Source organism: Nesoenas mayeri, assembly GCF_963082525.1.
Source record: "Nesoenas mayeri genome assembly, chromosome: 8".
Classification (NCBI taxonomy): Eukaryota; Metazoa; Chordata; class Aves; order Columbiformes; family Columbidae; genus Nesoenas; species Nesoenas mayeri.
In genome coordinates this window covers 26,482,593-26,499,565 of record NC_137554.1, presented here as the reverse complement: position 1 = coordinate 26,499,565, position 16,973 = coordinate 26,482,593, and the positions used below count along the sequence as shown (strand labels likewise).

The 16,973-nt window shown below is 41.3% G+C and overlaps 1 protein-coding gene across 1 annotated transcript; it reads left to right on the top strand.

Moving 5' to 3' along the window:
• Window positions 1–1,125: 1,125 nt before the first annotated feature.
• On the top strand, window positions 1,126–16,746 carry LRRC40 (leucine rich repeat containing 40; the record flags this gene model as incomplete). The annotated part of the gene is made up of 15 exons (XM_080349093.1): window positions 1,126–1,654; window positions 2,491–2,672; window positions 3,182–3,255; window positions 4,202–4,331; window positions 4,703–4,826; window positions 5,605–5,747; window positions 6,826–6,998; window positions 7,307–7,397; window positions 9,159–9,204; window positions 11,216–11,321; window positions 11,917–12,024; window positions 13,613–13,723; window positions 14,822–14,899; window positions 15,293–15,478; window positions 16,255–16,746. 15 exons carry the CDS (start codon window positions 1,126–1,128, stop codon window positions 16,358–16,360), a joined length of 2,187 nt encoding a protein of 728 aa, XP_080205219.1. The 3' UTR covers window positions 16,361–16,746.
• Window positions 16,747–16,973: the final 227 nt, after the last annotated feature.

Sequence of the window (16,973 nt, the reverse complement as noted above, 5' to 3'; positions counted from 1 at the left end):
TATCCTTAGTCAAGTGCTACTGCCTGAAGTATATGAAACATTTCTTGAATCACAAGCTGTTTTACCTAACGTGGTATTTGGTCCTTAACTAATTAGTTTTAAATTAAATTGAACTATTAGTAGAAGCTATTTCCAAAAAGGGTGGCGTTTGAAACACAAATCTGGTGATTCAAAGTTGAAAGAGCTACAACTCAAAACAAGGGCTGGGCAGGAGCTTCTCAGCAGGAGCTGAACTGCTGGCAGGATCTGCCAGACTCACCCTGACTTGCAGAACTGGTAATTTCAAGCACTGGCAGGCGGCATCTTTCAGTCTGTACTGTTGTTATTTAGTTTGCAAGCTCAGGACAAAGGGAAAATGAAATAATGAAGCGCAGTGCCTTCTTATTTGATATGTGCCACGTGTATCTTTAAAATGTTTTCCCAGGCTGTCTGGTCTGGATGCACAGTTGTGACCCAAGCGGACAGATCAGCAAACACAACTGGGGAGGAAGGGTGGGAGGGGAGATCTGTGTCATGGGGCAAGCAAGTTGCTGAGTCTCCTTTGTAATTATTAGTAAGAATTTAATGTCCACAGACCTGTCGTCAGCAACAGCTTCTAGTCTTGCTTCGTCACAGGATGCCTGGGGTTGCACACCCTTTTTTAATGAATATTCAGGTTGCTGTTGAGGGGACGGGGCCTCTCCTTTGTCCTCCCATTTGGGGGGGGAATTATGGCCAGAACTGGGAGCTGGTCAGTGTAGGAAACTATTACCTTGCCAATAGAATAGGCCAATGCAGAATCTTTCAGCAAAGTGTATTTTATTAATGATTTTGCAAGACCAGGTGTTCTACCTAAAGGTCAGCACATGGAATAGGGCAAAAAGCCCTTGCTTATATCCCTCCCCCCAATCCCAGCTGCAAATTCCCTCCCTTGTTCCCCGGGGGGTTGGTATTGCAGGGTTTACAGACTGCCCGACCCTGCCTCATTTATCTAATTCTAACAATCCCCTCCCCTTATTGATTAATTTAAAATAGGGATTCCTGGCTCTTTGGTTACTCTTCCCCCTAGATTAACTTTTTAAATACAGTTTGCATTCCGGGATTAGTTCGAAGAGACTGTGTTTTACATTAAGGATTGACAGTCCGATGTCTCTTGCTCCGTCCGCCACGCTGGGGTCAGACGCCAGGTCCCCAGCTTTTTATAAAAACATTCCCCCTTCAATGGCTCCTCACATCAGGGCGGTGGGAACCCGTTCGGCCCGGGAGCGGCCGTGTCCATGTCGCATAGAGGTGACACTGCTACATCTCAGCACTGTAACAGCTTCGTCCACCGCAAAAGCCCTTTGGGGCGATGCCTTTGTGCCCGCAGCCCCGGGGCCGCTCCGTTGTCGGTGCCGGGCGGGAAATGGCGGCGCTGTCGGGCGGGGGGGCGGTGTCGGCGGCTGCCAGCACCGGCAGCCCCGTGGAGCGGCCCCGCCAGGCCCCGCCTGCTCGGCGAGCAGCGGGCGGTGCCCGCCCGGCCCTGGCTCACAGATGGCGGCGCGGAGAGCGCGGGATTCCCGCGCGGGCTTCAGGCGGCCGGAGGCAGACCTGGGCCCAGCCGTGCCGCAGGGGCTGCTCCGGGCGGCGCGGAAGAGCGGGCAGTTAAACCTGGCGGGCCGGGGCCTCGGCGAGGGTGAGCGAGGAGACGTGGGGCAGGGGTGTTTGTGGGCGCTTGGTGCTCTCGCTGGGCCTCTGTTCGGAGAAGCGAACGGAGCTGGTGAGGGGCTGGAGCACAAGTGTGATGGGAGCAGCTGAGGGACCTGGGGGGTTCAGCTGGAGAACAGGAGCTGAGGGGAGACCTTCTGGTCTCTGAACTGCCTGAAAGGAGCTTGGAGCCGGGGGTGTCGGTCTCTGCTCCCAAGGAACAAGCGCCAGGACAAGAGGAAAGGACCTCAAGTTGCACCAGGGGAGGTTGAGGTTGGATGTTGGGAACAATTTCTTCCCCAAAGGGCTGTCGGGCATTGGAACAGGCTGCCCAGGGCAGTGGTGGAGTCACCATCCCTGGAGGGGCTGAACAGAGAGAGATGAGGTTCTCAGGGACATGGGCTAGTTCCAGCGGTAGGTTAACAGCTGTACTTGATATTAAAGGTCTAGAACTATTTTAGTTGGAACAGACTCTCAAGATCATCAACTCCAACCATTAACCTGTAATTCTATGCTTGGCAATGTCATCCTGGCAGTACTGAAAAAATAGGGAGGGACCAACAGCCATGAATATTTCCTGCCATTTGTTTGCAGCTCAGCTTACTTGTGGCTGTTGCTGGCAGATTTCCAACAGCATGTTATTGTCAGTTCTGGAAAAATGTCTCTAGAAATACATTTGACTATATGTGCATATGTATATAGAATCATAGAATCACAGAATCGTTTGGGTTGGGAGAGACCCCCAGGTATATGAAAAGCATTACAACAGTAGAAGTTTGAGAGTAAATAGAAGAATTTAATTGATGCGTGTGTTTGTTTATTTAGTGCCTCAACATGTGTGGCGGATAAATTTGGATACTCCAGAGGAAGCTTATCAGAATCTCTCTTTTGGTGCTGCGGATCGCTGGTGGGAGCAAACAGACCTGACCAAGCTGATACTGGCCTCAAACAAGCTGCAGAGTCTGTCAGAGGATGTCAAACTTCTGCCTGCACTCACTGTTCTGGATGTAAGTCCAATGATCATGTGGTGCCACTGTCCTCTCTGGAGGAGGTGGGAAAACATGGTCCTAGATCTTTGTTTCCATTTCACTGCAGTGGTGAATGTGGAGAGGTGGCACTGGTGTCTTCTCAGGATAAAGAAAAAATGGTTACAGATTGCTCTGTTAATATATCTGTTTATATACCAGTGGCAGGTACTGATCTGTAGAAAGATCTGGGAAGTTTTATTGTGGACACTGAAGGAAGGAGTTTACTGGATGCAACCACTTTTTCTGCACTCCCCCTTCCCTCCTCCCATCATATCTAATCTCTCAGTGTTCACTATCAATTCAGTAGAATTTTGCCAGATTGGCAGTTGCAGTGCTGCTGTTGGTAGTTGATTTGAGACATGTACATTGCTGTTACTTGTGCACAAAATTAGTCTGTGTATTAGTTAGCTTGATTTGTTTCTGGAGTAGGGAAGGAAAACCTGCAAGGTACAAATTAGTAACTATATTCTAAAAACTTTATTTTCCAGGTGCATGATAATCAACTGACATCGCTTCCTTCTGCTTTAGGACAATTAGAAAACCTTCAGAAACTTGATGTCAGGTGAGTACATGTTACAAAACTGGAGCGTGAGTAATATTGCAGTGACTTTTGTGGTATCAATAAGAGATTGCAGTATATCAAGTTTTATTTCAGAAAATTAATTTCAGATTTTTTAACTAGAGAATGTAAGTATATTGAGAATCCCAAGTTTTGGATCAAAACTGATGATCTTAGGTTTGTTAGAATTATTGTCACTAGCGTTCAAAGTCGCCGTCTTACTTTGGAAGGTGAAAATGGTGATATTTTTAATAATTACACAAAAGCAATGTCCACATACATTTGCTTTAATCTGGCAGATTTGACTGAAAATATTTTTTGCCATGAATAATAAACATTGGAAATAATTGTATAGATCTTGTTCAGGCTGGAAAGTTTATAATCTTCTCTTTACTGGAGTAATTTTGTGTATTTGTGCACGGGGATAAAGAGCGTATGCTGCCACAGCTATGTGAACTACATAAACCAAAACGAATTAAGATCCAGCTGGAATATTGTAAATTCAGATGAGGACTAAAAGCACTCTTGAACAAACAAACAAACACACAAAATTAATTTCTCCCAGGAAATGAATCCATTGTAGAGGGCTGTCGCAGTTGTAGGAGACAGATTTTCCTTAGGGGTGACAGTACCCGGCACAGCAGGTGTATGTGCTGTAGCATGGGAATGTTTTGCTGGAGCCTATCTCGCTGCAGACGCAATCAATAGTTGGTCTGTGCCACACGAATATCCAATGTATGTGATGCTGGGTGCACTTCGTCTGTGCTCTGGAGTGTGAAGACTTTGCGTTTCAACAGACTGTGTGTGGTTTGGATAATCCAGCCGATACAAGCGTTGACGCTCTTGGTTGGATCGCGTTGTGTGTAACAGCAATGTTCTGTATGCAGTTGTATTCTTAAAACTACTTAGTAAATGCTTTTTCCCTTTGTGTTCTGTGTTTTAATACCAGCCACAACAAACTGAGAAGTATCCCAGAGGAGCTGACGCAATTGCCACATTTGAAGAGCCTTCTTCTTCAGCACAACGAGCTGACTCACTTGCCGGCAGGGTTTGGGCAGCTTGTCAATTTAGAAGAACTAGTAAATTACAACTTTTTGAAAAATATTTATTTGTGTAGAAAGGCTATGTTTTGTTACTGCTAATGGTAGAACTTTGTGAATATCCTAGTGACTTCCGTAGATTGTCAGCTATTACACGGTGGGCTTTATTTTGTTGTTTGAAACCAAGTTTTGCTCTTGGTTTGCTAAATATTTTAAGAAATATCAAATCCCTTGTAATCTTTCAGTCATGGGAGACTTGTTTCTTCTTTTCATATCCTGGGAGATCCTGAAGATCTCAGCCATCTAATTTTAATGTTCTGCCAGTAATTAACTTTGCAGCAGCAGTACTCATGGGATATTTTAAACATCTCTATTTCTAACCTTTCTCTCTTTCTTTTTTTAATCTTCAGGATCTGTCCAACAACCATCTCACAGACATTCCAACAAGTTTTGCTTTGCTCATTAACTTAGTGCGTCTCAATTTGGCCTGTAACCAACTCAAGAGCCTACCTGCAGATATCAGTGCCATGAAAAGTAAATTAGTTTCCTCAGATTATTAAATGCCACGTAGCCAGCTCTGTAGTCATGTTCAGAAACATAGTTCATATTATTCATGATTGAAAAATACATTCTTAAAGTGTTAATGTATTCTCAAGAAGTTTAGTCCAGAATTATTTTTAAAGATCAGCTACTATATGTCGTCTTGAGGTTTATATTTCTTGATAAATGGGGCACAGAATGATCAGAAGAGTTTAAGAATTAATATTACTCTGTTTAAAAGTTACTAGTTTTAAGACTGCAATAAGAAATTGACTTTTTTTTCTTTATTTCACATTTTTAGTGGAAAATAAAGTATAAATGAGAGACAGCTGAAATTATTGGAGAGAAAAAAATAACACCAATTATAGACTAACAAAATTGACTTCTAATATTAGAATGTGAAATCCCAAGGTGACTAGTGGTTGATATGAAGTGCAGGTTTAATAGGTGTGGCAGATCCACAGGAGCAGCAGGGGACGGCCAGCATTGAGAGATGCTGCAGAAATTACCTCCAGACCTTTCGGAGATGTCTGTGAAATCAGACCCTTGCTTGCCAAGAGCTAATGTCTGGCATTCCAGAACATTCTATGAAAAAACAAGATGCCTTGTTTTCAGGCATGTTGATGTTAACTGATCTGTTTTCTGCCAAAATTCTGGTTGGTGAAATGCTGTTAAATTTATTATAAAGCCACACGATTTTTATGCTTCTGTAGAAAACAACTTTTATTTTCTCTTATTATCCCATTTGTCACTTGTCCATTTACTTCATCAGGCTTAAGACAACTGGATTGTTCTAAAAACTACCTGGAAACTGTACCTTCTAAAATAGTGACTATGGCATCTTTGGAACAACTTTATCTGAGAAAAAATAAATTACGTTCCTTACCAGAATTTTCCTCCTGCAAGTTACTGAAGGTAAGGCTTTAAATGGTTGGTACACTGCGAATGTATTTGCTGGAGACTGTTAAAATAATGACAGTTACTTTCAACACAGATTTTTGCGAATTGGTGTGATCAGAAGTTCTTTGTGTAGAACTCTGATTCATACATCTCCATTTTTATTTACTGCCCACATGGGTCAGTCTTAACGTCATTTGGAAGACAAATCTGCAGAGTACTCTTCAGATTTGGAAAATAAATATTTAGAAGAGCAAAGACTGAAAAAGTGGATCTAATATTTCCCGCAATGGTTATTTTTTATCTCTAGTAACATTTTCTGGATATAATTACTTTGTTCATGATAATTTTTTTCTTTATAACTGTAGAGAAAGTATACTTCTTTTTTCTTTTAGCATAGTCAGATCTTCCAGATATTGAATTCCTAACATGTTTAAAATTGAAAGTCACCTGTCTCATAACATCAGAATATGGTTACTCAACTAATAGACAAATGAGTGGGCCAGTGAAGGTCTGTATCACTGTGCTGTTTCCTCTGACCAAATCCATCCAAGGATGCAGATACCTTCTTAGTTCTGCATAACTCTGAGCTGAGCTGTTACAATCTCCAGCTATTTCAGCATTTTCTAACAAAATGTGTGTTGGTGAGTGAAGCTCTGTGCCTTAGTGCATCCAGCAGCATGTGTACACTCTTTTTGGTCTCAAGAACCATTGAATTTTTCCATTTTAAGTGAAACACTTCCAGCAGGGACACGGAGAGCCGCCCTTGAGATTTCCTGTAACTTGGAATTTAAGGAACTTCTTGAGTAAAGAAGTTGTTGACAAGTTCTTGACAAAAGTGGAGCAAATTTATGCCTAGCTTGGGGATGGAGATCAAACCTGAGGGCTCTGTGACAGTTTCAGAAAAGCCCAGTTCAGACTCATGTCTCTGGATCTTCACAGGCTTTGATATTTCATGTGCAAATGTAAGGAAACACAGGTGTGTATTTTCTCCACATCATTGTATGCTTTTACCAATGCATGATTTAGGAGATAAATAAGTTATAAAGTAATTTTAATAGAGTAACATCATTGTGGGTGATCTTTGTTTCCATAGGAATTACATGCTGGTGAAAATCAGATCGAAACATTAAATGCAGAGAATCTGAAGCATTTGAATTCCCTCTCTGTACTGGAACTTAGAGACAACAAGATAAAATCAGTTCCTGATGAAATTACTTTGCTTCAGAAGCTGGAGCGACTTGACCTGGCCAACAATGATATCAGTAGGTAATATTAAAAACTGCATTATGTCTGTGATGAGGCTTAGCTAATGACCTCTAATGACAACTAATTCTATAGCTGATGTATTCCACTTGGTAAAATGGGATTAAAAACGGACTCAGTCATAAAATAAAGGAACCCTTTCTGTGTTATGTAAATGCTATGAGCAAACTGTGCCCTTCTTACATGTAATATGTTCTGTATCTTGTTATTTGAACCTGAACTTCAGAATACCAGGCCATCTGACAAACCACTGCAAATTGTTTAAATTTAGTTTTGAAACTCCTTTGAAATGAGTTGTTTTCCATTTGCAGGTTACCTTACACACTGGGGAACCTTTCTCAGTTGAAATTCCTGGCATTAGAAGGAAATCCTTTGAGAACCATTCGAAGAGACCTTCTGCAAGTAAGCATTCTAGACAGGGTATCAAATTTGGTGATGTTGCATGAGTATGTTAACCAAATTGTGTAACCAGAGCATTAAGTGAGGTTAGAAAACACCTGGATTTCAAGTAGCTGGTGCAGCTTTAGTCCATCTCTTTAGTTTGTGTGTGCTGTGGTTTGGGTGCTCTTCCCACTGCAGTTTGATGCGATGCATGAGACCCTAGGAACTGTGGAACAAAGGTGCTCCCAGCTTCTTAGGACCTGTTTCTGATTGCTACAGAAGCTGTAATGTAGGTTGCAAATAAAACTGCTACTGCTACTCTAGAATTCCCTTTTGTTTTCTCTCCAGCAGGCCCCTCTTCTTATTGTTGGTATACATTACTTTTCTGTGTTTTTGCCAGTGTTATAAATGTTTAGAGAGCACTGGGATTCTTTAAAAAAGCAACACTGAAGACTTTCTGTTGAAATGAAGTTTTGCAATATCTGTCAGAAGAGGGAAAACATGGTGTGCCTGATTAAGTGGGCATTGTATGCACTAAGTTAATGAACTCGGGTTCTGCGGATGGAAGTCATGTGTGATTTCAGAGTTCTAAGTAGGCTTAAAATGCACATGAAATGGAACCTGGGTTAGTGCTGCCTGCCCACTTTAGTGCTGGTATTCCCTGGCTTCTGAGGGTTTGCTGTCTTTCAAATCTAAGAGCATAGATGTGCGTAATCTCTCGTGTATATTTCACATTTGAGCAAAGGACAGGTACAAGGATTCCATTATGATCTTTTATACTTATACTGTCTTGATCCATTCCCAACACTGCAAATTCATATAACTGGAATTTTATATGCCTATATAGATTTTGTTGCACTTGATTTAGAGGAGTAATTGATAAAGCTTGTAGGGTTCCCCAGACGCTTCTTAGCAGCAGGTGAATACTGAGGATTGGCAGGGACTGGGGTAAGTGTAGCCTAGCAGGCACAGATTCTTTTGTCTCTGTGTTATCTCAGCAGGTTCCTTGTGAGAGTCCTTCCCCTTCATTTCCTTCAACCCCTCTGCGTTCAGATCATTAAGTCTCTTACTGTGTATAATACAGTTGTCAGCTGGAATGAGAAATATTAATTCATATTCAGCACTTCAGGTCAGTCCCTGGTTTTAAAGCATCAAGGAGAAGCGTGTAAAATTGTAAGGAAACCATAGCTTTATCATAAAAGCTATGGGTGAGATTATGTTTAATTGCTCATAGATTGTGCAGATAATAACTGTGTTTGACCAGCAGAAGTTGCTATGAGAGGACTGAAGGTCAAGTCTTTGGAGAAACCAGCTGTTAAAAATGCACGCAAATTATGTCAACTGAAGTGTTTTACCCAGACTTTGTAATTTTGGACATAAAAAGTTCCTGGAACACTGAGCAGTCAACTTCCTTGACAAATTTTAGATTTCTTCCCCAAAGCATAATCATGCTAGACATTTTTAAAAAGGAGATTAAGTTCATTTGAACATTTTTTGCTTGTTCTTGGAACTGGCTCACTTCTTCAGATAAAAAACTAAAAATGTGAAGCCTGAGGTAGTGATGTGGGATTGGAAATTTTCAACTGGAATAAATAAACAGAATTGTGAATAGGCAAATTCATACACTGTTTCAAAGAGGGTTTTTCTCTGGAAAGCATCAGGTGGCTTTTATAGTCTGCAGTGCCATGGGCTCCACCTGTGTGCCTGGAATTGTCATTATGCACCTGTGGAAACACTGGCTGGCAAACGCTTATTGACCTCTCTTTTGTGTTTTCTTTTAAGAAAGGCACACAGGAACTTCTGAAATATCTAAGAAGCAAAATCCAAGGTATGCTCCTCCATTGCATTGTATTTTAATGAGAATTATTCTAAGAAATTCAGGTAGAACCTATGAAGGGTAGCTGTTTCAATCCAGTTATCCTTCAGTTATCCTGCAATAATAGAGTTTTCTTCACTTACCAGTTTGCTCTGCTATTTTAGTGCTGTTTCTTATTCTGGTAGATAAAACCAAATAACAAACGTTCATTATTGAGGATTATAATTTAGAAAAATAATCTGAAGCGTTTTCCCCCAGCCCCTTTATGTATTTTGCATGAGGAATTCCAGTAGTTTTTCTATTTTTCCTCTAAACATCACGGGGAGTTTACAGAAGGGGTTCTTTTCAAGCTTTGCCGTCTGTCTGCTGCCCTGGTCACAGTATAGAGGAGCAGGTGAGGTTTTGCAGATGTATTCTGTGTTATTCATTCGTCAACAACACGGGCAGTACGGTCCTGGGATTCCTAGTGTGTACGTGCATGGAAAAGTCTGTGTGATGCCATGAAAACTGCCCTGCAGCTGACTAAGGATATAATAAGTTTTTGGGGAAGAAAGTAACTGATTATTTTAAACATCATTCTAATCCTGGCCTGTTAGAATTCATCTTTCTACTATCTAATAGTCTTGATCGCAACATGTCCTATGGAAATAATTAGAAAGTCATAAAGCAGAAAATGAGATGAAATATTTCAAGGGGGTTACTTCTCTGTGCAAATGCTGTGTGCTTTCTGCAGAATCCTCTCTGCTACTGTGGACTGCAGAGCGCCTAGATGATTCTGTATCACAATTCTCTAACAGATGTGGTACTTTGTAAAAATAAACTGATAGTATTAAAAAAGGGAACAAAAAGTTGCTAATTGCTTTTGCACACTCAGGTCACTTTCCCAGGCTTCTAATTTGACTGAGATATTTTGGGTTTTGTTTTGTTTGTTTGTGGTTTTTGTTTGGGTCTTTTTGTTTTGTTTTGTTCTGTGTTTCCTAAACAAAAGAGCAGAGATGAAAGTTTATTTTTGTTATATAGGAAACAGGCTGTCAGAGTCTTTAAGTAACTTTCCTGCTGGGGAGATTAAATTCTTTGAAAACAGGAATTCAGTTTGCCATCTTTAGAAATCTTCATCTTAAGGTTTAAAACATGAAGTAGGCAAAATGACTGAGTTCACTGGTCTTGTTAAAGGTAATATGGAAATGATTATGCTGCACTTAGCACAAAATGATGAACTTCTTAATTTAGAAGGGGCCTTCATAATACCTGCAGGCAACTTGTGTTGATAATGGTATGTGTGCATTTTCCTTTTTGCCAAGTGGGTTTTTTTGCCGTGTGCCAGAGGATGGCAGTATTAATTAGGTTACTGCAGCATAAAAAATTGCTTCAAAATGTCAGGTTCAATGCAAATATGACACATTATTAACTTGACATAAATTAATTGGATGCTAGAGTGCGTACTCAGAAGCTTATCTGGTGAACTATGATAATATAATTGTGGATGATAAAAGTAGCTAATGTGTTGCATGTACAACAGTGCCTGTGATTTTACCTGTTCCGGTGTCTCATTTGAAGCTGAACCAGCCACAGTCCTGTTTCTGTAGAGGCTGAAATTGGAGCAAGGCCTCTTTTTGCTTGTTTTTGGCCTTTATTAATGAAGGGATAACTAGTTGGGACTGGGTGCAATTGTTAGTAGACTTTTATTCATGAATGCTGCTGACTTTCCATGGAGTTTTGTTCCATTTTTTTAGTGGAAGTTGCTTTTGTTATCCTTTCCCCTGGTGAGGTGTGTGTGAGTCCCTGGGGTGTGATGCCACTGCTCGGGTGTGCAGAACAGTGGGTTTAATCTCTTGCATTTCTTAAATATTCCATGTGGCCTTGCCCTGCCCATGGCTTTGTCACCTGGATAGCAAAATGGACTCTGCAGAGGAAGGAGTGATGGGGGTTTCCATCAATATTTTAGTTATAATTGCGGCCATCTAGGTCATTCAGAGCGCTGCATCTGCCGGCAGTTCTGTGACTGTGTACGTGTGTTCTCTAGACGAGCCCAGCCCCACCGGAGAGCCCCCGGTGACTGCCATGACCCTTCCCAGCGAGTCCAGGATCAACATGCACGCCGTAACCTCACTGAAATTATTGGAATATAGGTATGTGTTTTGAAATACTACCTATTTTTTCTAAAGTTATAAGAACTCTTTCTTATTTTTTTTTACCCTTCACAATATGTATCAAACTGTCTGCAAATCCTGCTGCATTTGTGCATTTTTCACTTCAATTTGTGTGCTCGGGAATAGGCAGAATTGAATTGCAGGGGTATTTAATTATTTCTTTGTATTATCAAATATTCCACAGTGACATTCCTTTTAACTCACTGAAATGCTTAATACCTTCAGGTGCTTTTAGTACCTTTTAAACTTCTTTAGCGATTTTCATTAAGTCTTAGCACATCTTGTAGTGGGTGAATATCTCTTTAGTTATTTCTTAAATGTAACCAGCAATATGTTAGGTTGGGAAAGGGGAAAAAAAACCCTGTTTGCAGAGAAGTGCTGGGTGAAATGCTCAGTCCTGCTGGGAGCTGAGGGCGGTGAAAGGGCTGGGCAGTCCTTTGAGGACTTCAAACTGTAGATATTTACATATCTGTTCTACTACTCCTCTTTTTTCTAAAAGAAGATGAAAATGTCTTGTTAATAAGTAGGAAACGCTGAACTTGTGTTAGTGAGCTAAATCCATGTCATTGTTCAGTGAGAAGCAGGCAGCCGTGATTCCCGATGAAATGTTTGACGCGGTCAGAAGCCATCCTGTCGCCACTGCCAACTTCAGCAAAAACCAGCTGAGTGAAGTTCCTCCAAGGTATGTTTGTAAAGATTTTTCTCTGTTTCTTTATTTTCTATACTTGTTCCTCAGCATCTCGTGTTTTTTTCTGATCAAGTGTATTTACACTTTATGCTGTGTATGTGTGTGAATATACTTGGACACATCAATGAAAATGTAAGTGAGATGCTGAAAAATCCTCTTGCATTTCTCGAAGGGGCAGCACACAGGTGGTTCATTGATCAGCACAGAGACTGCAGGAAAAGCAGCTTCGCCACCCTCAGTGCATGACACGTTTGTCATCTTGCTTTGCTCAGCATTGTTGAAATGAATGAGGGGAAACTGATGTGGCTTCCAATCATAATCAAGTGCTGTACTTCACGGCAGTGTCGTGTTGTTTCCTCTATAAAGCTGCCTTTTTCCCACAGCAAGATAATCTGTGTGGATTCACCACTTTATTGGGCGATACCTTGTACTATAGCTGAGGTTCTATTTAAATTTGGTTTATTCAAATAGCATAATTGTTCGTGGTTTTTTTTAAGGAAGCCTGAACAATTTCCCTACCTCTTTTTTTGATGGGTTTTGTGTCCTGTCACATAGCACTTGATATTACTGTGATTTTTACTTCATCCTCAAACAAGGAAAAGCTTTCTGTTGACAATAATGGGAGTGAATAGTCATTTTGTGTAAGGAGGAAAATTATTGCATCTCTAGTAGCCCAAGAAAATCCTCAAAGCTGATTTTTAAGGATACCACCACGTTTGTGGGGGTAACTTATTTCTGTTCTTGGACCCAAGTGTGCTGAATGTTTAACCTTTAGCCCACAGAGCTTGCAGAGGTGCCATCTCTTTCTCATAGGAAAAAAACCTCTTTTCAGTACAGTTTGTAGAAAATCAGTTTAGTGAGATAATGCTTGTGCCTCCTGTGCTTTTGCATTCCCTGAGGAGGAAGGTGTAGGTGTGCGGCTGCTGGTGCCAGAGAATTCATTTCGCATCCAGACAGGAGAGTGGAGCATTTGGTTCATTCAATTACCTCGGTTTTAGGGCTAAAACAGAGATTCTGTGTTACAGAGATTCAAAAGGCTAACTTTTTGAGCTGTTAAATACTTCACACCAAAACATCTTAATATAATATCCTTTTACAAGAAGGAGCAAGAATGCTGTTTCCTGGCATCTGTAATAGCAGAAAGCGGAACAGAGATGAAAGATGGAAATAAAATAATCTCGTTCTGTTTCCCTGCTAAGATGGATGGTCTTTTTGTTAAAACCTGTGCAGGGCAAGGAGAGGGCAGCGATGGGCATCTGTGCCATAGTTCCTGAAATAGCTCTTAACTGCATTGAGTAAAATTTGCTCTTCTAATCAGCAAGAGAAAATTTACCCTTCTAATAACTTCAGAAAACTGATTCTGAGCCCTGTCTTTACTTGGGGATTAGGACTCCAGGACAGGCAGCTTTCACAGGCAGAGTTTCCATTATCTTCACTCCACAAAATTGCTTCAGAAATGTCAAGAAACACAGTGTCCTTGATTTATAGAATAAAGCAGGTTTGGTTTTTATTTTAAATAACTTAGAAAATGAAATGCAAATGCGAGCTTCCATAACAGGAATATATTCATATTTGGTTTCAGGATTGTGGAGCTGAAGGACTCGGTTTGTGATGTCAACCTTGGCTTCAATAGAATCTCATCTATTTCCTTGGAGCTTTGTGTGCTCCACAAATTGACACATTTGGATATCAGGTTTGTGATGTGTGTTGGACTCCCTTTCTCAGTAACTGATTTTCATGCCTTTCCAAACCCGCCATCTGTTACAGTGGAATAGCAGCGCTGAAATAGTTTTTCATTTCCCAAAATGCCTCTGTGACAGCTGAGTGACCGGCAGGTCTGAAATAGCAAGTGCCCCAGATTTAGGCATTGGTTAAAGAAAACTGCAAGAAACAAGTGGATGAGCTCTGAGACTTGCTGTGATGAAAGGTCTTGTCTGAGGCATGAAAGGGTCTCAGGGATGTTAAGTTGCTATCTAAAAACAGCCTCTTCTCCCCCAAACCCAGCAGAGAATCCTGGAGGGCGGCTGAAAGTGGTGCAGTGAAGGCACACTGTAGGGATGTTATTTGTTATTTAGTTAGTTATTTACTGTCATTTCACCTTCGCTGCTTCTGAAAAATGCTCGTTGCATTCGCTTAGACATCCTGACCAGCTCACTGGCATTTGTTGTCTTTGGTGTTTCACAGAATGAGAAGTGGCAAAGGACCATTGCAGGGACAGGTTTTTTACCTTGGTTGGGTTTAAAGTCACAGACCGCTCACTGAAAGACACCTATGTATGTTCCTGTGTCACCCTCAGGAAATACTGTGTTTGTCCTTACAAACCCCTCTTTTCTTCGTATATAAGAAGCTTCTGAATGGCTTCCCATGGTGGGAAACAGCAGCATAAACAGGTTTAACAGCAACCAGGTACCAGGCTAAAGGAATTCTGAAGATATTTAGAGTTATTCCACTGATTCGCTTTGGCACCAAGATCTGGGCAGTTTCACAAGCTCCTCTGAAACGCGAGGAGCTGAGCTGCCAAGCGGGTTTGTGGAGCTGTTGGATGCTTTGAAATACTCGGGAATCTTAAGCAGACAGACATAAATCTGCTGCTGACAGAAATGAGAATGCAAACCTGGCTTGCATTAGGTAGTGTCTGTACTTGAGCGTGGTCTTGACCCACTTCTGAAGCAATTAATTGGTTTAAGACAGCACATTAGCACTGATAAATATGTGTATTCTGTCTCTGTGGATTCTTAACTGAAACTTCATAGAAGTTAGTGATTATTGTTTGTCTTCATTTGCTCCACAGAAATAATTTTTTGACGTCTTTACCTGAGGAAATGGAGGCACTGGCAAGACTGCAAATAATAAATCTTTCTTTTAATAGGTAAGCAACTATTTAGATTTTTTTTTTAATATATATTCAATAATAAACAGAGCTGGACTGAATTCAATACAATGTAAGAATGAGAAGGCACTTGATCACCAGCTGTGAGCTTAACACAGAGGAAGTGCCTGTACTTCTTTACACAATGGATCGTGTATTTTTGGAACTTACCACCACAAAACATTTGGAGAGAGACTGGTTAAAAAAAGAGATTAAACAATCTTGTGAACTACATATCAAATACTGGATACCAACAGGGCTGCCCTTTGGCATCTATAATACAGCAGCTCTGAACTAACAGGAGCTACAACACGCTCAGATTTTTAAGGCTGCTGATTCTTTGAATGCCCTGTTTCTGACTTTCTTTGGTTTGCTTCCTTCTTCTTCCCGAAGATTTAAAGTTTTTCCCAGTGTCCTGTATCGCATGGGAGCACTGGAGACCATCCTGCTCAGCAACAACCAGGTGGGTTCCATAGACCCTCTGCAGCTGAAGAACATGGACAAGCTGGGGACGCTGGATCTGCAGAACAACGACCTCCTGCAGGTGCCACCCGAGCTTGGAAACTGTGAAACTCTGAGGTGTGTGTCCTAACTGGTGACTCGGTTTATGTGTATATATATATATGTAGGTTTGTGTAAATCTGTCATTTACCTTGTTGGTACGTACAGACACTGCTGGTGCACCTATAGACCAGCTGAGCCAGGGCACATTTAGCTCCTTACCTGTGTAACTCATGTTAATATGACAGAGACAGGACAACCCTCTCTAAAGGATGTCCAGAGAGACGTGGCTGAATATCCTGTCATTGTACACCTCAAAATAGACAGTTATGCACAAGTGATTACTCTCGTCAAAGACAACAAGTCACTGGTCCCTGTGGTTTTCCCCTTTAAGGACACTTTCCAGAGGGACTTCAAAAATACAAAATAAAACACCACCTCCCCCTAAAACAAAACCCTCCACAGAGATTTATGTGCACCAAGGACTAGCGGACCAGCAGCTAAGCTGGGAAGTGGAGGGTTATGATTGAATGTAGTTTCCCCTTTTACTGTGCTATTTCTGTATGTAAGAAGTTCTTTTTCTCACTCTTTCTTCTGGCAGAGGGTTGTGAAAGAAGTAGGGGGTGTGTGTATTGTGTGTCTACTATAATGCACCAGCACTGATTTATTAGCATAAATTAAAATCTAGATGTCTCTCAAGAAGATAAGTTAGTGTGAACTAGGGAAGCAGAAATTGAAATTCTTTTAGTAGAAGAGAGGAGGAATTATGACTTTCAAAAGATTTTAAAACCTATGAATGTGTTGGTACAAGGAAAAACCTTTATATGAGTAGCTCACGTTCTGTGTTTCTCCAGGACTCTGCTGCTGGAAGGCAACCCATTCCGCACGCCCCGTGCAGCCATCCTGGCCAAGGGAACAGCCGCCGTGCTGGAGTACCTGAGGAGCCGGATCCCTGCATGACGCAGGACAGACGGACAGGAACAGAAGGAACCTGTCTGACCAAGCGCTTCCAGGTTTTACTGCCCTGGCTGTTTGGTTTTAATATTGTTTGTAATTTGCATGTTAAGAACTCACCTATGAGACATTTTCCCCTCAAGGCTGCACGATTCAGGAGTGCATTTTGAAATACCACAATATATGTTTACACTTTTTGTAATCAAGAATGCTGTCGAAAGCTGCCTTCAGTAATAGCAATGATGTTTTTTCTACAATTAAGATAATGTTTAAAAGAATTGTCAACATCAAAGTATTTGAGCAAAAGGCAGAAGTAAGCACTTTGATTTTGTGTACCTGTTTTACAATCTCCTGTAAGGTGTTTATCCCTCTGCTGGTGATAAAACACTGGACCCCTCAAGCTGTGTGACGGTGCTGAGGACACGGTACGAGATGCGCTGCACCTGTGCACACCTCACAGAAAATAAGCAGAAGGTGGTTGCTGTTGGTAGCTGCACTGACACAATAAAAGTTTCCTGTCGGATGGTTTGGGTTGGTTTTCTTTTTTTGTCAGCATTAAACTGTCCCAGTTCTGAATGTGTCTGGAATGAATGTAAAATACAGTTGATGCATGCTCAAG